Genomic DNA, 22,171 nt, shown 5'->3' with positions numbered 1-22,171 from the left:
GATATGATTCACACCTTCTGTATGTGCTTATTGCATGAGTCTAAGCAGGTTACTTGAACAGCCTTCTCGGGTCATTCTTGAAAAGAAGCCTTTGCACCTAAAAAGTTTACCCAGTCAGCAAATAAGTAAATAAATATATAGAATAGATGTAATAGATTAACTAAAGCATATTATTTACTTACATAAACATTATCTGATCTTATGACTAACGAGTATATCTGGTTAAAAATAAAATAAAATGCAGTATACTAAACAAAGAAATTTATTTAACTGTACAAACATTGCCTAAATTTGTTCCTGAGATGTTTACTCGCTAACAAATAAATAAAATAACATGCACATTTAATAAAGGGTTTTATTTAGTATTATTCAGCCACAAGAACTCATTATTGACTTATGTAGACTTTCTTGCTCTGGTTTTCTGCTGGTGATTTTCACCATCTTCAGCAATCTGTAGATGCTTGTCTCTTCTTACTAGACATGTATATTACAGAGCTCTGAACATAAATCTAATTCTTTTAGAAAATAAGATATTCCGTTAGTATTAAAATTCCCATAAAATATTAAGAAATTGAATGGGGCAGCCAATGCCTGCTTGTTGAAGGAAAACATACAGCTGAACTGACCATAATATTAAATGCGTGGTTAACAAAACACAACTGGTTACCTTAAACCACTTTAATTTGTAAGCTTTCTACTTTCATTACATAGTTAACATTAACGTCAGCGAATCAACTCTGTTACACTGTTTGTACCTAATCAGTGAAACAATTAATAGAACCAGATGATATTTTTATTTATTTATTTGTTATTTATTTATTTTATTTGTCTTTGTTTACAAGGAAAGTCTGACTGGGTAATACGCATTTTCAGCAGAGGTCCAGGGAGAAAAGCTCCGTTTGTTTACATTGCATTATACCTAGTTCCAGTTAAACAAAGTCTTTATATTACTATTTACATTTATGCATTCTGTAAAATTCCATCAGTGATAAGTGAAGACTTTTATTTTTATTTCTTTGTTAACTTGGTAAACCTAGGAGTTACAAAAGCCTCTTCTTAGGGATGGCTCAAAAATAAGTGACCTGATCAGACTCACACAGTAGGCAAATGGAGACCAAGGATACCGAACCCAAGACAGCAGGTGAGTTCTTGTTAGGAGCTTATAGTGTTAGTCCGCTGTGGTAAACTGTTAGACAACTTATTTAACCTGATAGGGCTGAGGGTATTTAATCTGCATATCGCTGTGCACCCATGATAATTTGAAGAATCTGTAGTTAAAGTACGGGGTGCAAGCTATCACCCTCCCTCCTTGTTGACTCCAGTGCGGTGTGTGCAGAATGAAAGAAAAAAGGTGATACAATCAGAAACAGTTTTCTCAAATGGCCAGCTAGATAAAGTTGTGAAAATTCAATGACTGACCCCCTTTATGGAGGGGGAGGATGAAAGGACTACTGACAGCCACATAATAACAGTGGATAGCTTGTGGCCCCAAAATCTTAGTGTTTGTTTGCTTGAGCTCTGCACTGAAGAGTGCATGTGGAAACAACTGTGCAGTTACGTCAGAGATCTCATGTTCACGTACAGAAGACTAGATAAGGCATAAATGTAAAGCCTGCAAATGACACTGTCTCACTCTGGGGATTCTGCCACCAAGCATTTGCCTCCTGAGGAAAAAAAATACCAGTGAAGGGTGTGTGTGTGTGTGTGTGTGTGTGGGGGGGGGCTCCAAAAGCTGGAAAAAAAGTAAAATAAATTGCATTTCTCCATTTGTTGCAGTTTGCATTGTTTATCCTGTACAGCACAAGTAATACTGTCTCTGATTATTTTTTCATGACTGCAAAGAAAAACTAAAACAGTGTAAAAGCTATTGCATCAGGCATGACACAAACAGCATTAGCAGGATGACATGGAAGAGTTTTTTCTAACTGATAGCATAATACGGAGTTGTAGTACCTTAAATTCAACTGTGCTAATAGATAAAGTTACAGGCCTGTGTTTGTACCAATGCTTACAACCAAATCATGGTGAGAATTCCAGAATAAAAAACATAAGAAGAAGTTGTTAATGTCAGAGAGATTGAAGTGTAGAATCTAAGAGAAAAATGCAATGCTTTTTGGGATAGAAACCTGTTGTATGGATATCATCAGGAACTGATTTGCAAATCATGGGAGATGCACTGCACTTTATTTAAGGGCAAGTCAAAAGACTGTTCAGGGCCTGGCAGTTTTTCTTTGAAAGAATGTAAGTGATGAACTAGATAAAGCAAAGGGAAGATTGCAAAAAGTACAGTTTTGTACCTACCATAAATGTAGATGTCCGAACTGGATAGCATCTGCAGTCATAACAACTGGGTTGTCCTGTCGTCAGGCAGCCCTTCGGTCGGCCGGATTCCAAAGTCCGGGTCCGGCTTCGGCTGATGTCGCACTTCACCCGACGTCATCTCTGCTGGTCTTCGGGTATAAAGGCATCAGCCGACGCCATTTTCTTCAGTGTTTCTTGCCCCAGATGCCAGTTGCCCTCTTGGAAGGCTATATTTTGGGTAAAAATGCCAATGTTTCCCAAAGGATAGAAGGCAAACACAAAAATAAGCATGTATGTACATATATCCAAACAAATACACCATAAGAGACTCCCCACCAGCTAGCTATTAGGAGGGTAAATACCCTAGGAGTACCACAGAGGGAAGGAGGAGGGTAATCCTGACTGCAGATGCTATCCAGTTCGGACATCTACATTTATGGTAGGTACAAAACTGTACTATGTCCTTCATGGATGCATCTGCAGTCATAACAACTGGGTAGAATACCATAGCCAACTAGGGAGGAGGAAGAATAGATTATGGTGTGGTTAGGATCCCTTGCAGTACAGCAGTGGCAAACCCTGCTCAGGATCTGGAATACAGAGGTAAATTATAATGCTTGGCAAATGTATGCACGGAGGTCCAAGTAGCCGCCTCAATAATGTCCTTGGTTGCCACTCCTCGTAAGAAGGCTGTGGTAGTGGCTGTTGCTCTTGTAGAATGAGGTCGTATGTTCTGTGGAATTGGTTTTCCATGGAAGGAGTAACAGAATCGTATGCAATTTCCTATCCATTTGGAGATTGTCTGTTTGGAAATTGCTTTTCTCTTCCTGTTGCATAGGCTACAAAAAGCTGGTCAGTTTTCTGTTACTTTTGTTCTGTCCAGGTAGTAGCATAGCTGTCTGTGTACATCCAAGGTATGCAGCATTCTTTCCCTCTGTTTTGTGGGTTGGGAAGAAGGTAGGTAGGTGGATTGCCTGGTTTAGGGACACTCTGGATACCACCTTAGGCATAAATGTAGGATTAGTCCTCATGGACACTCTGTCTTGGTGGAAGATTAGGAAGGGTTGTACTGCCATTAGGGCCTGAAGTTCAGAAACCCTCCTTGCTGAGGTTATTGCCAGTAGGAAAGCAGTTTTCCATGAAAGATGCTGTAGGTCTGCTGTAGCTGCTGGTTCAAAAGGCGAGTGTCAACTTTTCTAGCACAAAGTTCAAATCCCAAGCTGGCAGTGGTGGTTTCCTAGGAGGTTTTACATTCTTGATCCCTCTGAGGAACTGCCTGAGTAGAGGATGTGAGAAGACAGGTGGATCAAAGCTGTATTCTGCTGAAATAGCTGATGCATGTATCTTGATGGAGGAATAGGACAGGCCTGTATGTAGAAGCTCTGCCAAGTACTCAGAATGTTAGCCATATCTATATTCGACACATCCTCCCTCTTTCAGCACTCCAAATGACAAACCTTTTCCATTTCCCTGCATAGTTCCTTCTTGTTGAAGGTCTGCGGGCTTCAAGGATAATGTCTTTAACCCTTTGGGAGAGATCTGGAATAGTTGCTGCTATGTGATGTGCCATGCAGTCAGCTGCAACGTTCTTAGGTTTGGATGCATGATGCTGTAGTTGTTCTGAGTTAACATCAAAGGCATCAGGGGTATTGACCACATTTTGTCCCGAGACATGCTCCTCAGCAATGGGTACCAGTGTTGTCTTGGCCAGTTTGGAGCTATCAGGATTATCTTTGGACGTTCCTCCTTGATTTTTAGTAATACTTTGTGTATCAAGGGAAGAGGTGGGAATGCATATGCTGTCAGGCCTTTCCAGCTGAAGGAGAGCGAATCCACTTTCGATGCAAGTGGATGGAATGTCCTTGTGCAGAATTTTTTGAGCTGGTGGTTGAGAGGGGAAGCGAATAGATCTATCTGTGGCATTCCCCATTTCTTTGCGATGGTCTTGAAGATGTCCGGGTGTAGCATCCATTCGTGAGCATCCGAGGTGGTTCTGCTTAACATGTCTGCTAGAGTGTTCTCCTTTCCCGGTACAAACATTGCCTGTAACTGGATGTTGTAGCTGAGTGCCAGGTTCCAAAGGTCCAAAGTCATTCTGCATAGGGGATATGAATGAGTGCCTCCCTGTTTGTTGATGTACCACATGACTGTGGTGTTGTCTGTCCTTATCATCAAATGGCCTTCTTTGAGAAATGGTCTGAATTTTTGGATTGCCAATTTTACTGCCAGCATTTCTTTTAGGTTGATGTGCAGGTGAAGTTGGTCCTGCGTCCACAATCCTTGCACGCATTTGTCCAGCATGTGAGCCCCCCATCCTAGGTCTGAGGCCTCTGTTGTGATGGTTTGGCTTGCTTGATATTTGTGAAAGGGTAAGCCTGGGTTTGACTGGCATGCTTGAGCCCACCATAGGAACTCCTGTTTTAGGCATGGAATTAGTGGAATTTCTGCTTCTAGGCTGTGCCTGTGTTGGGACCATAAATTCTTTAGGTACCACTGTAGTTTTCTCATATGCAGTCTGGCATGTGGAACCAAGATTATGCATGATGCCATGAAGCCCAAGGCCTGCAGAACTTTTCTTGCTGTTAGCTTGCTGTGGTTTGTTAGTGCCAAGAAGTAAAGAGGGAGATCTTTTTGTTTTTCTGCAGTTAGGAATGCCATTTGTTTTACTGTGTCCAATTCTGCGCCCAAGAATGTCCTTGTTTGGGATGGAATCAGCCTTGATTTTTGCAAATTGACTGTGTATTCCAGTGCTTGTAGCAAGTAAATGACCCTTTGTAAATCTGTTGTCAGCTTGCTTTTGTTGTCCCCTTGTAGCAGGCAGTCGTCCAGGTAAGGATAAATTTGGATTCCCTGTAGTCTGCAGTGGGCGATTACTGATGCCAGGCATTTTGTGAATACTCTGGGCGCAGTAGATAAGCCAAAGGGCAATGCTGAGAATTGATAGTGCTCTGATCCTGCAAGAAATCTGAGGTATCTTCTGCAAATTGGTCGAATGGGGACGTGCAGGTATGCCTCCTTGAGATCTAGAGTTACCAGCCAACACTCCTTGCCCAGCATGGGAAGAAGTTGCTGTAGGGTCAGCATCTTGAATTTTGGGACAATGATGTATGTGTTTAAGGTGGACAGATCGAGAATAGGTCTCCAACTTTTTCCTTTCTTGGAACTAGGAATAGTCTGGAGTAGAATCCTTTGCCTTGTTCTGATATTGGTACTCTTTCCACAGCTCTCATCTTTGTTAATTGCATTATCTGCTGTAGAGCTTCTGTTTTTGATTTGGAGGTAGGTTTGGCATTCCTCTTTGACTGGTATAGTGTGGAAGTGGAACCGGTAACCTTGGTCTATGGTTTGCAAAATCCACTTGTCTTTTGTGATATAGTGCCAGTTCTTTGAAAATAAGGTTAATTTTCCGCCTAAGGGTGCTGCTATTTGTTCCCTGGTAGGCGGAGTTAGAATCAAGTCACTGTGATTGCCCTGTTGTAGTGGTAGTGGCTGTGCCTGTGGCTCTGTTATTACCTTGCCACTGTCGTCCTCTGTAGGCACCCCTCTGGATTGATTTCTGCCTCTGGAGCGTCTATTCCTGCCCCTTTGAGATCTTGTGGAGTCAGGAAAGGACCAATTTTAGCAGGCCAGTTCCTGCTAAACCTTGGGGCTGAACCTGCAAGAAATCTTTAACCGTTTGTACAGATTTTGCCTTTTCTTCCATTTTCTTCATTACCTGCTGGGCAGGTGTACCAAACAAACTGGTCTTATCCATAGGAGCATCTAATAACTTAGCTTTAACATGATCTGGTAAAACTTGTTCCTTCAGCCATGCATGTCTTCTTATCACTGTGCCAGTCATGGCTGATCTAAATGAAGCCTCCAGTGCATCATAGCCACATTTTAAGGAATGGTTACTAACCTGTTGTATGTTATTTACCATTTCTAATAGATTTTCTTATCTATAGAGTCATCAGAGGATAGCTTTTTAGTTAACTGATCAAGCATAAACTCTTGGTATTGTATCATGTGAAACTGACAGTTTAAAGCTCTAGCTGAGAGAGTAGCAGAGGTGTAAACCTTTTGCCCCATCTGTCTAAAGACCTGGCTTCCCTTTCAGAAGGAATAGGTTTTTGCTGTGGTTGAGGCTACTGCCTTAGGCCCTGGGATATAGTTTCGGGGTCTGCAAGAGGGGCTTTGTATAGGTGATGATGAGTGTCTGGCACCCTGTAAAATCTATCTGGTTTGGCAGGTGCTGGAGGTAAAGAATCTGGTGCAGTGCAAACATCATTAAATGCATCGTCCACAACAGAGAGGACAGGAGGTATAGCTAAGGGCCTGTGTTGTGGTATGTGCAGAAAGTCCTAAGTCTTTTTCTGGAGTCTGAAAAATCCTGTTCCTGCCATTGGAAATGCTCTCTCATGGCATGTAAGGTTTCCCCAAAGGAGAATTCTTCTGGTGGGGAAGCAGCTGGAATGGATTCTTCAGCATCTGAGTCCTCAAAATTGGAGAAAGGAGCCTCTGGCTGGTCTGTAATATCTGAGTCTTCCGCAGAATCATCAGAGGACACAGGCTCGGGGCTCTGCTCTAGGTCTCTTTTCTGGGGGCTGAGAGGCCCTGTCTGGGTGAGATTGAGATCCCCTAATTAAGGATATTAAATCTTCTGCCAGAGTAAGCATTTGTGAACTAGAAGTGGGCCTGGTTGAGGGGGGTTTAACAGGCACTGACTTAGTAGATTTGGCTGCTTTAGCCCTGGCGAAGGCCTTAATAGACATGGCTGCAGGAGGCCTAGCAGCACCACGTGCTGGGGTAGAGACATCCAAAGGGATGGTGTCTGATAAGTCACAAGTAGGCACTGTAGTAGGTAAAATTTCTGAGGCCGATTCAAGTAAGGTAACCGGAACCTCAGTAGTAGTCATTGATTCGGCTGTACTGTGATCAGTTTTCTCGGTTTCGGCCGAAACCGAGACACTCGCGGTTTGCTTAACCATGGTTTCGGCCGAAACCGCGGACCGCATGTCGGTCTTTTCTTTGCGTTTTAATAATTTGGGTAGTCGGAGGATCCGGCGGCATAATGTACGCAAATTCAGAGCCGAAAAACTGTTCAGCAAACTCCGACCGGCGCCTAGCGTTGCCGGTTGAAAGAAGCACAGGCCGAACAGGCTGCTACGTCGTGGTCTGGGCCTAAACAAGGCAAACAGTAAGAGTGGAAATCTTTATGAGGTATTTGTTTCCCACAAGTTAAACAGTTATTGACTTTTTCTGACATCGGCTGAGGCAAGAAAGAGTCCCCAACGGGGTAGTAGTAATCTCTGGATCTGACCGACCGGCACTTGCGAACAGCTTCTGCTTCGGGCGCCACACGGCAAGAAAGACTGAAGAAAATGGCGTCGGCTGATGCCTTTATACCCGAAGACCAGCAGAGATGACGTCGGGTGAAGTGCGACATCAGCCGAAGCCGGACCCGGACTTTGGAATCCGGCCGACCGAAGGGCTGCCTGACGACAGGACAACCCAGTTGTTATGACTGCAGATGCATCCATGAAGGACATCAACATCTTGACGTTCGTACTGACTGACTGAATGCTTCTGTTGTTGAAAAGGGGGAAGAATGACTTTAAGTGGAAGTAGCCCTTGTTTGCAGCATGCAGTTGTGCTGACAAAATTAATCAATTGAGGCCCAGGAAATGATGGAATAACTGAGGCCCAGGAAATGATGGAATATTGTGGTAAGAGCCAGAAGGGCCAATGGTATTTGCTACCTCATAGGTTTGGCCTCCAGACATGTGATGCGACAACTGGTGACGTCCCCATTTGAAGCAAGTGCCGTTTTCCAATTATGTCCATTTTAGAGGCTAAAATCAGTGCTTTTCCTATAGACTGTGTCAACATTTATGATTCTTATCCAAACTTGAAAATAGGACCCTTGCAAAATTTGCTCAGACTTTCTGTTACTCAAGTATCCTGAATTAAAATGTAATCAATCAACCCATCCAGTTTCAATATTTTGCAGAAACCACTTGCTAGAGCCCATACTGCCAAGTAATGGGTATAAGGGATGACATAGCTTGGCATGGGATGCTGTACCATCACAGAACACACATACATAAACTGATGCCCACTGCATGCACACCTAGGAGCAATTTGGAGCAGTAAGAGTTCACCTCTTTGATATGTGGAATTCAGGGATCCTGACAAAAATACATTGTAATATAGGGAAGAGATGCACCCTCCACAAAGAAGACATCACACCTAAGAACTGTGATGGAGAACCATGTGCTGTGAGACATAATTTATCATCCAAAATCTTATGCAAATGTAATATCTGCACAGGCTTGTATATGAAGATGTATTCAGCTGTGGCCATCCTTTTCATTGTATGCCAACAGACTGCTAATAATTTTAGTCAGTAATTCCTCTTTCCTGTTTGACTGCTTCATCTTTTCTAGTAAGGGTCATGGTAACAGCATACTAATTAGGGCTGACCTAAGCTTTCTTTCTTCATCCATAAAGCCAAGCTTACTCAAAGCCAAAAGTTGTATTTTAAAATTTCATCTTTGCTACTAACTCATTGAAGGGTGACAAACTTCAGATATGTATATAGTTTTCAGATACCAACACTTGGTCAGAGAACATAACGTGCAGATATTAACTGCCATAATCACTGGTATGGAAAATAATATCTTATTCTAGGTTTAAGCAGCACTAGTCATTTTAGGTTTAACTAACTGCTTAGTCATGTAGAAACACAGACTGGCTTGTATTGTAAACAATACACTCCATTGTAAATCTGTACTCATATGCTGTTTGTCTATCTATTCTGTTTGCATGTCCCTTCTGCAGTTTGTAGCCTATGAAATCAAGTCTTATGAAATATGTTTATATAACTGTTTAATGCAAGCCTTGCCTGGGAATCATCTGTTCTGTTGTAAAAAGAAGTGCAAGATATTATGTGCTGTAAGTAATACCTTTTTCAAGTTTTCTTCTCAGTGTAAACAACTCTTATCATTTGAACTGTTTTAGTTCCATTGTCAGAGTTATGGCTAAACAGGATCCTTGGACCAGCCCAATTAACCAATTACCAAGTCAGTAAATAAGTAAATCCCTGGAAATCTCCAAGTATTTCCAGACCAAATAAGAAAGATCATCCATCCAGCATGTTGTGCGTTTATCTAGGTGCTTTTCCTCATGGAATGTGCCAGGACAATTCCAGTGTACCCATCCAGGTAACATCCATAAAAGATGAAAACAAAAAAATGTATAGAGCCAGCATACTGTGACCCGTAAAATGAATTTTATTAATAAATAAACAGCAAAACAGACTGGTTTCGGCTGGACAATGCCACAGCCTCAGTGTAAAGCAAACATGACAATCAATGCTGTTTAAATATATTCGTCTCAAAACTCATTGGTTGATGCCTAGAACTGTTCATTGAGACCAGGTGGAAATAATCCACCTAGTCTGACAATCCATTTCTTTTCTTTAGCATTTAAAATGGAATGCCAACCTGTCTTATTAGACCGATTCCCTACGATCCACAGATGAGATCTCATCCTGTACTGACAATGAGTCCCAAGTAGTATCAGGTTCACCGACCCCCAAAAGGATATCTGGACTAATCCCTTTAGGTCCAAATACCAGCGGGGGCAGAAACATAGAAGGCGTACACAATATTCAAGGTCTATTGAAAATGGCAATGAACAACTGAATGTTATCCAAAATGTGAATGTTTTAAATCTGTCCAATTTTGATTTGTCACCTATCCATATGTCAGTTTTGAATAAAGGTCTTACTTTTATACCAGGCTTCATGGTTCCTGAAGACACATTGGCCCAGGATGTCATGTCTTTCTGCAGAAATTTGAATTTGAAATTGTATTTTGGCGATACAGACAGCAACTATAATAAAGACAAATTTGTATATCATAAATCCAGTTTTATTCCTCCCATGCACCCCATGGTACATCAGTTCCAGAATAGCGTGCTCAAAGATCTTCATTTTCCCAGTCTGGATACACGTTTCAAATCAAACAATATTACCTTGGCCGAAAAACAGGCTATTCTGGAACTTCAGAACAACAGAGATATAGTCATTACCTCTGCAGATAAAGGTGGAGCTGTGGTTGTATTAAACTGGGGTGATTATGATAAGGAGGCAAATAGACAGCTTTCGGATCAGAGATATTATTCGGCAATGCCCATTGACCCTACTTTCAGGTTTAAAAAACAGATTGATCAATTCTTGGTTTTGGCTAGGAATGAAGCTATCATTACTAATGAGGTTATGCATCAGCTCATGATCAAAGATTCTGCAATTCAATATATTTATTTCCTACCCAAAATTCACAAGGACCCGGTGAATCTACCTGGTAGACCGAATGTATCTGCGAAAGGGTATATCACCGAACCATTATCTTTATATCTCACCAAACATCTTAAGCCCTTGTTATATGTAGTACGATCACGATTGCAGGATACGACCAACTTTCTACAGATTATTTCAGACACTCAATTGGAGCCTGGGTGGTTTTTGTGTACATTGGATGTAAGTTCCTTGTATACTAACATTCCCCATCAAGCTGGTTTGGAGGCATTGGCCCATTGGCTTGAAGTGGCGGGTCTATAGCAATCTGATTTTAATTCTTTTTTGGTGGGTTTAGCCAAACATGTTCTTACAAATAACGTCTTCTATTATAAGGATAATTGTTATTGGCAAACTAAAGGCACAGCAATGGGGGCATCTTTTGCCCCTATATATGCTGATTTATTTATGGCCTATGTTGAAAAACATATTATTTATGATTGCCATAATAATATCTTTATTGAATATATTGATATCTGGAGACGTTACTTGGATGATGTTTGGATGGTGTGGAAGGGTGATGAACATCAACTTATGGATTTTATATCCTATCTGAACAACAATACATGGGGGTTACAGTTCACTGTACATTATGATTTAAGCACAATCACATTTTTGGATGTATTCATTAACAGACTACCTGATCATACACTAGGTACTGAAGTGTACAGGAAGTACCCCCAGTATAATACCATCCTCCATGCCTCCAGCTATCACCCACCACACATCACACGTAACATTCCAAAATCTCAATTTATACGTGAAAAACATATTTGTTCACATGACTCTTCTTTCCAGCAGCATAAGTGTGATCTAACCTGGAGATTTAAATCTCGGGGTTACAGCATGGGAGATGTATTAAAGGCCAGTCATCATGTTAATTCATTGGATAGGCAAGAACTTCTTACTTATAGGGATCATTCAGCAACAATACCACAACCCATCAGATTTGCAACCACCTATGCTAGGAACTCTGACAGCCTAATTCAAAGTGTGCAGAGACACTGGAATATCTTGCAATGTGATTATGAGTTGGCCAGTATCATTCCAGGCAGATGTTTATTTTCCTTTCACAAAGGGAAAAACCTTAGTTCTTTTTTCAATCATTACAAACGTTGATGGGAGGACCAATGAGTGGCTGTTTTCCTTGTGGTCATTGTACCAATTGTCAATATGTATGTAAATCAAAACAATTTTCCAGCAGGAACTGTGCTTCAGTTTATGATCTTCATTTTTACACAAATTGCAGCAGTGACTGGTTGATTTACTTGGCAACATGCAATTGTGTTTTTTTTTATGTGGGACAAACTTCTCGCCCACTAAGACTATGTATATCAGAACATATTAGTAATATTAAGAATAAAAGAATTCACAATGCACTTTACAAACACCAAATGGTACATACTACTGCTAAATTTTCCTTCATGGTTATTGACATCATACAAGGGAATCGTTCTAATAAGACAGGTTGGCACTCCATTTTAAATGCTAAAGAAAAGAAATGGATTGTCAGACTAGGTGGATTATTTCCACCTGGTCTCAATGAACAGTTCTAGGCATCAACCAATGAGTTTTGAGAGGAATATATTTAAACAGCATTGATTGTCATGTTTGCTTTACACTGAAGAAGGCTGTGGCATTGTCCAGCCGAAACCGGTCTGTTTTGTTGTTTATTTATTAATAAAATTCATTTTACGGGTCACAGTATGCTGGCTCTATAATTTTTTGTTTTGGTTTATGTAATGGTTGAGCCGTGCATTTGCCTTCGCGCAGGAGGTTCTTTTTCTGTGTTGCATCCATAAAAGATGCCCATTCTTGCTTAGCTGGCATCTATCTGTCTGTCTGTCTGTCTATCTATCTATCTATCTATCTATCTATCTATCTATCTATCTATCTATCAAAAGAAGCAGTGGCTTTGTTCCAAGGTGCTCCCTCGTCACCAAATATCTCACCTTGTCACATAAAAGAACCCCACCGATTATGAGGAGAAACCCCATTTTCAGTATTTGTACCCACAATTTTCCATTATCAAACTCGAGGTGAGTTCTGGACACATGGTTGAAAAGAGAGTCAGAGCTGTCAGCTGCAAGTTAGTTGGAGGTGACTTGAAGTTACTGTACGGGGCACCAGTCATGCAAACCTAGAAAATTGAAATGATCAATGATGGTCTCTTGGGCATGGCCAGTGAAGGCTTCTGTACAGGAAAAGTTCAGCCACCATATCCCAATAGGCATATTCAGAAACTGGCCAGACACAGAATTTAAATGGATAATATTCAAGAAAAGAGTGAAGGAGCCATTGGTCAGGAAGAATTCGATCAACCCTTGTACTATAGTAAAGAGTGAAGCTGGTGAATTGCAGAAGGTAGCCTTTGAACAATGTATGCTGAGGGCTTGTCCCAAGTCAACCAGGAAGCCTTGGCAAGCCAAAAAAGCTGCAGTAATAGTGATTTCCAAAATGAAAGCTTGTGCATGGATGGACTTTATGAGACCATAGATTAAGACTGTTGGGCAGCCTTAAAGTAATTTTGGCCACCTGTTCAGTGCCTAATGAAATTAAGCAACCTCTTACTTAGGATGAGATAAACAAGGCTGTGAAAGAGCCGATTGCCACTGGGTGATTGTCAGGAGGAAGAAGAAACTATTAGAGAAATCCTTATCCTCTGGCACATTCCATATTATTAGAAGGCACTGCCTGCCATCTCTAGTAGGTTGGATCCTTCTCTGTTATTTAAGTTAGTACAGTAGCCAGAGGTTTCCATAGTGAGAATAGTTAATGTATGTTTGAAATCTGGCTGAAGGTGTTGAAAGCATTGGTGATAATTGGTGTATTCAGACTAACGAATTACTGCAGTGGACAATGGAAGGTATGACACTATCTTCAGACTTGCAAACTGGGATGGTGATTCCCATAATTAAAAACAAAATGACAAGAACATGTTTTTCAGGTGTAGAGGGATCACACTTCAGATATTCATTGGAAAGGCATAAGCCAAAAGGCTAAAGAGGTCACTCCAGACAATAGTCACAGCTCAGACTGCAGAGGGAAATTCTTTGGCCAGAGTATGGTGAAGCAGACCATCTCTATAGCTCTTTACTTTTGTGTGTGAATGTATGCATGTGTGGTGTGTGTGTGTGTGTGTTTGCGTACATGTGTGTGTGTGTGTGTGTGTGTGTGTGTGTGTGTGTGTGTGTGTGTGTGTGTGTGTGTGTGTGTGTGTAGGAGGTATCACTTGAGTTTCTAATTCAGACAACAGTTGCTGAGTGACATGCTGTGTCATGTGCCAAGATTGATACTATTGGAGGCCGAGGTACCAGGGTAGCTGTTGCATGCTCTCACTTCTTGTGTGAATGCAGTGAGTATACTGTCTATGTTCTTACTGTTCTCTCAGTCATTCAATGGCTCTGCCAAGGGTGTGTCCTGTCACTGCTAATGTTCATGATTTCCATGCACAGGATACTAGCATACAATGCTGAGAGGGTATCCAATTCTCAAGCTGAAGGTGGAATCTCTCTAGTCTGCACAAGATATTGTCCTTTAGACTCGTCTACTCACAGCCTTCATCTGCACTTGCATGATTTGCAGATGAATACTAAGCAAATGGTATGATAATCACCACTTCCAAGTATGAGTGCATAAGTGAGGGGCACAGCTGCCCATACTGGGAGAAATTTGAGTTAAGTCCCTTGGAGTCTTGTATTCACAAATGATAGGAAGGGGAAGCATAAGCCAGAGAAACAGACTGAGACACTAGCCATACTGTTGCAAAGACCGAATCATTCCTTTGTGGTAAAGGAGGAGTTGAGTTTTTAGGCAACATTTCCCAGTCAGTCTGCATCCCAATCATCTCCTATGGTCAGGAGCTCTCGCTAGTGATTGAAAAAACAAAGTGACAAAATAATAATACTAATACCTATTTTTTAACCAGGTAGGCTCACTGGACACACAGTCCCTTTTCAGGAGCAATGTCTGGTTAAGGGACTTGCTCACAGTCACACAGTAGACAAACAAGCGTTGAGGAAATCAAACCCTGTACCACCGGAACTAATGCCTGCGACCTTAACAGCTGTACCAACTGATAGAGTACTAGAGGTAAAATCTTATGAATATGATTTAGAACCAGTGAGAATGGGAAAAATGGACTTCCTTTAAATGTTCGGCTTCTCAGATTAGTATATAAAAAGTCTTACTAGATGAAGTAACCAGATATGTTTACTAAAGGGCAGTTGATGTCCATGACAAAGAACAGACACCCATCATTCCTTCAATAATCAGGTAGTGTGTGGACTTAAAGAAAGATTGGGTTAATTTAGTTCTTGTTTCAATCTACTCTTGAAAGAGCAGCACAGATCATATTGTGAAAGACTCTGGCTGATAAGGTTTACATATGATGTTCTAAACTGATTTTTTTTTTATGGGACAATGACACATGCACTTAAATGTTATACTACCTAAAGGTGACTCAAATTACAACAAATGTTACTGCAGAATTTAATTAACAAATAGAAATAGTGATGAGAAAATACAATTTTGCTTTAGACATTTAATAACAGCATTGTAAGACAGTTTTATATTTTCACAAACAGCAGTTTTTTTTTCTTATATGCTTCAATAAAGCTTAATCTCTCTCTCTATCTGTCTCTTTCATTTAGATTGGACACTTGAAAGATGGTTCGATCAGTACCACATACTAGAGGCTTGATGTCAAAATGACAACTCACACACGAGGGGCACCTACAGTGTTTTTCTTAAGTTTTGTTGGCTGCTTGTTGTGCTATCCTGCAAGTGACAACTCTAGTGCAGGAATCACTTTCTTAAATGGAAACTATCTGGGTCACCCCATGCTATACTTTGATGAACAGGATATTGCTGAGTTGCGACAGAAGGCTGTGGGGACTCACAGACACATTGTGGCCCGAATAAAGCATGCTGTGCAGACAATGTTGCAGAACCCTGATGAATACCTCCCACCATGGGACCCAGAGGAGTATGGTTCCCGCTGGAATGAGATATACGGCAATAACCTGGGTGCTCTCGCTATATTCTGTGTGCTTTACCCTGATGATATCCCTGCCATGAATTTGACCAAGGAGTACATGGAGAGGATGGCAGCCCAACCTAGTTGGTATATTTTTGTCTTGATTTCCTTATGAGGGGATATGGGTGACAACGGAATAGTTAGCTAGTGGTAGAGTTATACACTTTTTTTGTTGTCGTTTTTGAAGTTTATGGATACTATTGCTGAGACTTTTCCAAGAAGGGACATCTCACTGCAAAGTTGAAAGAAGTTCAACTTCTGCTATATGATAACATATATTTTCATTTCAGTAAATACAATATCAAATATTCATCCATGAGTGAAGGCGCAGTTTGCAAGTCACACAGATTTAATGTAGGAGAGCTGAGAAGTCTGCTTTGCACTGAGTACAACAACTGACAATACCACTGTGTCCAGCTGCAAATTGCAGAGGGTATTGTCCACTGTTGCTGTTGGACTACTTCAGACAGGGGGATAGTGCAGTAAAGGTTGTACTAAACTGATTATTTGTTGAGCCTTTCTTGTAGCATGTCCTTACTATATTTCAATTTACTCTTAATAGTCATCTTGAAATGAGTATAGAGTAAAGCTTTGGTTACAGTGGCCTTGCTATTTTGATTCAATATTCTTTGACAAAGAGTACTATTAGGAAGATGTATTTGCCCATTTTAAGTATTATAAAATATTAACTATTGCAAGGCTCTGATTTAAAGTAAAGAAGATTCATTTGTTACCTAATCTTTTTTTTTCAAAACAGGTTTATTGTTTTAACATATAAGAGAAATATCATAACAATTTTATACAAGTAATTAAAAATAGGTATTATTATAATATTCAACAAAACAACTAAAGTATTTACAAAGACATCCACTACAATCAGATCAATTAATTAAACTAAAATACCGTGCTATTGAAATTAGAATTTTTTTAACAAATTTTGTAAATTATCCCATACAATATAATATGATGTTTTTCTAGTTGTTCTCATTCTAATTGTGCTTATTTCCATATGGCACATTATATTCATAACATTTTTAAATTCATTGAATGAAGGAGGTGTATCTGAAATCCAATTTCTAGTTATTATTTTCCTGGCCACTGCTAGGATAGACCATAACAAGGAAGCTTAATCCTTTTAACACATTGAGGTACAGGTGTGTTGAATAATATAAGAGACTTAGAAATAATGAAATTATCTGTAAAAAGAGCCTGCAAAAATTCATTAATTGACTTCCAGTATTCTTTCAACTTCATACAGTCATAAAACATATGAGCCCAGTCAGCATTAATTTCTACATTACATCTCTTACATAGATTATCTTTATTATTTATTTTATTCATCATCAAAGGTGTATAAAAAGATCTATGTAAAAATTTCCATGTATAAAGTCTCCAGACAATGGAAGATGTAGTTCTATAAGCAGATTCCAATATATATTGTTTATCTTGTTGAGTTGCTGGGTCCCCATTAATAGAGGTGAAATAATTCCAGTATGAATCTACACTGTAACAAGTTTCTTGTCTGATAATTTTATGTATATATGAAAGTTTACCTTTATCAGAAACTTTATGCTGTAAATTTAATATCAAGTAATCAATCAGTTTTGGAATAGATTCTTTAACTGTTATAGACATTAGATCTATTCTATCAATGAGATGTTGTCTAAAGATCTGAACCTCTAACCAGCAAGTTTCTCTTAGATCAAATTCTTGTTTTAAGAAATCTAGATTTTAACTTTATTATCAGATATCAGCTGATACCAGTACTTTAGATCATTATCTATAGCTAAATGAGCTCCTTCAGAAGTAGATGACATAAGCATACCCTGAGTATACATTATAGGAATACAATAAAATTCCATTCCCTATACTTAGGGTGCATGAATATAAAGTTACGATAGCTAATAATAATATTTAATGGGTAACAAACCATATGTTTAGGTGTAATAGGTGAAGTACAAAATTCCTTTAGCAACCACAACATGGAGTTATTTACAATCATATTTTTATGTGTTAAGGAGATTTTCATGAAGTGCATACTAATTAGCTCCCAATAATCTTTCCATTTTGCGATATATGACATCTGTTTGTTACCTAATCTGACTGTAGCCCAGCTTATACAAAGCAAAGCAATGGACAGCACAGTAGCCCAAAAGCAAGTTAAAGCAATGCGTGTATGTGCTGATACAACTGCTAATAGTAACAGTGCATGGTGCCGTTTAATATGTCTTCATTTTTAGTTTGTTTGAAACTAAACCTGTATAGGGCTGTGCTGCTATCTGCACCACATGGTAGTTATAAAAAAACATAAAAATGTCCAGTACACTAAGTTTAACAAGCATTACTTAGCATACAGTAAACTTACCAGATCTATTTTTTTACTGTCATAATAAAGGCCTTTCGGGACTTCTTTCCAATCTGTCATTCTTGACAGAAACATTCAAGCCAGGATTCATAGATGAGTTGTGAAGTACCCAGGATGCATTTGTACCTGATTCAACCCCTCACAGGCTGGCTTTTCCTCTCACTTTCGGAGGTGATTCATAGGTCTATGTTGCACTACTGTGCAGTGAGCTGAAATGCATAATAGAAGATGATAGCAAAAGACAACATAATAGCGTAAGAGTGAAACCAAGTAGGGGTATGAGGACCTGACCTTATAGGGTAAAGTGCGTTAAACATTTTTGAGTCGCCTATTTTTTTTTTTTTTTATTTATCCTTTGTTGACCAGGTTAGTCCAGTTAGGCTAGTAGCCTCTTTTCAAGGGAAAGCCAATGTGATTTTTGTACTGTTAGGGGAAATTTGGCCATGGCATTGGGGAACTTCCCTTCCTGTTTTTGATAGGTACCATGAGAACTTTTATATCCACCTTAGCTACTACCAACTAAAGCAGAGGGGACATTGGTTTAATGTCATCTGACGGATGAAACACTCAGGAGTGCAGCACCTCACCTATGCTGCACTATAGTGTCCGCAATCAAGTTACTTGGTGTGTGATTAGAACCCACAGCCTTCTGCACACAAGGCAAGTTTGCCCCCTGTTGCTCCACTGACAGTGCTATAGCCAGCATTGCTGGGAACCTTCTTCAGTCATTTTTGCTGCTATCAGTACTTCACTTCCTACAGGAGCACCAGAGTAACTGCTTCCATGTAGTGGTTCAAATTCTTCGGCCGTTTGTTGTTTTTTCAGTTATCTTCAGTCAAGTCACTAACTAATTACTAGACTGTAATTGTGGTAGGTAATTACCTTTATGGATTCCACAAAGAGCTGTGTTTTATAAAAGTAAATGTGCTACCTGTTGCACCAGTAACACTGCAGATAGTGAGAATATTTTGAGTAGCATACCATCATTGGTGTGTACTGTCGTTCTTGGTATGTGCATGATAGCATCTGGTACCAAAGACAACATTGCCACCAACAGGTGAAATGCTATATTTTCAGTAACTGAGAGACAATTGATCACTTTAGAGTAGATCAGAGCATTCTATTGATCTCTATTGACATGTGCCACCTACAAAGATAATCTGTAGAAATGTGAGACCTTTCCATACCTGTGGAGACCAAGGTATGTATAGCTGTTTCCATATCTGCCGGCCGGCCTTAGCCGAAATGGCAACCTAGGCGAAGTAGTGCTCCAGAGCCTCTTAAGCCCCACCCACACCACACATGAAACACCCCTACTTGAGCCACACCCACTAGGTCATTCCCCAAGAAAGCCACTCCAGTCATTTCCTTAAATTATTTAAATGCTTAGGAAGAAAAAGATACCTTGTAATGTAGTTAAACTGCAGGTACCTTTGCATATGTATTTTCTACTTGAAATACCAGAGCCAGATCATGGTCAAGTAGAGTCCTAGGAAGGGTAATAGACCGCCACCCCACAGCAACCACCAGCAGCAGCCCCCTCCTCAGCCATTCCAGTGTTCCATTATTTGGTTATCTCACCTTTTACCATGCATACAGTTCTCTTTGCCTCTACAATGATTGCAGATATTGAAATAAAATAGCACAAACACAGATAGCCATTTGCTAAACAAACAATACAGTCTCACAATGAAAACAGACTTAGCATGAGCAGTAAACTTCTCTGCCCTTGAAACTCACATTCATTGAGATGGCATGAAAACCTACATTCATAGAAATGCATCTGGTTGGTGGAAAATTAAGTTTACCTTTGGGCTGTTTTCAAAACAGACTCCCTTACACACATTTTTTAGGGCCATGCATACATGTATTTATTCTTTAATTCGCTTTCCTGATTGTATTGAATTATATTGAATTATATTCCTTGTATAATACAGCACCACTTGTTAGAATATGTTTTAAATTTGTAGTTTTAAACATTCTTTTAATAAGCAATGAAACTTATTCGGGGGGGTTGGCATAATGGTTAAGGTGTTTACCTTACAAACATAAGGGGCAGGGTTTGATTCTCACATGGGGTAATTGGCTAGGCTGAAAATGGCCCACAAGGGCAGTTAGCCTTGTACTAATCTATGAACCTATGGACCTATAAACAAAATGTATGAACCAATAACTACCCATTCCAGAAAGTTTCAACAATAAAAGGCCACTCAAGACTTCTATCATTACAATCCACCAATATTATTCCACACACACAATCTCTGCATAAGTAAAATCATCTGAATTCCACATTAAAGAAATCTGTAACTAATGAAGAGGTTGCTACTGGCAAACAACTTTACATATCAATGTTATCTACAAATTCAGTGCCTGCTGCCCTTGAAAAATGAATTGCCTATATTACATTAAAAAACTGGTAATTTAGTAATATTGCAATAGGAAATGACCAACAAGTTCACTGTCACTAGGCATCTCATACAAAAGGACATATTCAGGAGTGTAGAACACCTATCCCCCTTATAATGCACCAAACAATCAACAATCATATGGGCACTGCATATCAGCACTCCATCTGCATGGTGTGGGAGTTGAATCCACAGCCTTCTGCACCAAAGGCAATTATACAACTAACACTGCTTTCAGATTCTACAACACAGCGTGCCATTTGATAAACAAAAAACAGCTAGTTGCACATTGAGAACATTTACACTTGTTACAGTGTGTTAAATTTGTAGTTTTGAACATTTTTCCAGTATTTAATGAAACAAAATGTATGACCCAATAATGACAAAACTGCCCATTTCAGAACATTTTAAGCATAAAAGGCCCCTCAAACTTCCTCAAACAGTATCAGTCAGTAAGCACAATCTCTGCAGAAGTAAAATTCATCTGACTAATTCTACATTAAAGAGATTAGAAAAAGAAATTAATTGCCTTCGTTGCATTAAAGAAAAAATGGTACACTGGTAATATTGCAGTAGAGAATGACTGAGAAACAAACAAGTTCATAGTTACTAGGCATCTTAAACAAAGGCCGGCACACTAAGCAATGCAGAACCCCTATCCCCTCTTAAAATGCAACAAATAATTGTCAACTAGGACATTACATTCCATGCCTCCGTACCTCTCAATCTCTTAGCACAAGAATTCTGAACAAAGCCTAAAATAATGGGTGGGGGGCACAAAGGCCCCCAAACAGGGGCAGATTATAAATATTGCTCTTATAGACTTAGAAAGTTGCTAGAATAACAGCATTTGTCTTAGCATGCATTTTCTGAAGGAAATAAAGGCTGAAAATCAAATATATGACATTTAGTTATTTAAATCCTCACTGATTTGCCAAAAAAACACAAATTTTATGAGGAATAGGTCAAAAATATGAGGCAAAGGTCTGGACAGTTGAGAGATATGCATACCTCTCAACCTCTTAGTGCAAGAAATCTGGACAAAGCCTAACATGATGTAGATGGAATGGTAGGACAAGTAGGGCTAGATTTTAAATATTGCACTTTTGTAACTTAGAAAGTTGATTTTTTTGATCTACAAAAACACTAACATAAAACTGCTTAGCTTAAGATCATTCTTACATTAAAATGGCCCACAAAAAAACTTGTGTATTATACAACTAATATCAGTATTCAAAAATGTAAACTTGTATAAAAAAACAAAGTAAATGCAACCACGCTGCTCTTTTAAACAATGTACATACACACACACACACACACACACACACACACACACACACACACACACACACCTCAACCTCATACAGCAGGAAGTCTGGACAAAGGCACAAGTAACAGGGAACAAAGGCCCAAAAACTGGGACATTTTTAAATATTGCTCTTACAAACTTAAAAAGTTAATAGAATAAAGGGTTTTGCACTAACAAATTTTCTGAATGATATGAATTCTAAAACTCAAATGTCTGTCAATGTTTTCTGACTTAAGTCCCAAATGATTTGTCAGAAAACCACAATTTTAAGAGTAATTGACCAAAAATATGAGGCAAAAGTCTGGACATTCCACAAAAGTCTGTACAGTTGAGAGGTATATATATGAAAATCATTTTTTTAGGTGACAAAGTGTAAATCACAGAACTACAAAATTTGAGGACAGTTGGACAT

The 22,171-nt window shown here is 39.5% G+C and overlaps 1 protein-coding gene across 3 annotated transcripts in view; it reads left to right on the top strand.

Moving 5' to 3' along the window:
- The window catches only part of DSE (dermatan sulfate epimerase), a 522,935-nt gene that overhangs the window by 151,397 nt on the left and 349,367 nt on the right, over positions 1-22,171 (top strand). For 2 of the 3 annotated variants that reach the window (XM_044063585.1, XR_006363718.1), the window contains exon 2: positions 15,295-15,767. In XM_044063585.1, the coding sequence (XP_043919520.1) occupies positions 15,352-15,767 (416 nt within the window). In that variant the 5' untranslated portion in view covers positions 15,295-15,351. Of the gene's footprint in view, positions 1-15,294; positions 15,768-22,171 lie in introns of those variants that run through there. The other variant, XM_044063594.1, reaches the window with a different exon arrangement.

Source organism: Protopterus annectens, chromosome 1.part0 (genome assembly GCF_019279795.1).
Source record: "Protopterus annectens isolate FY-2018-M chromosome 1.part0, PAN1.0, whole genome shotgun sequence".
NCBI classification, from domain to species: domain Eukaryota; kingdom Metazoa; phylum Chordata; order Ceratodontiformes; family Protopteridae; genus Protopterus; species Protopterus annectens.
Note: the sequence above shows the minus strand (reverse complement) of the source record. Positions and strands in the feature narration are given on the sequence as shown.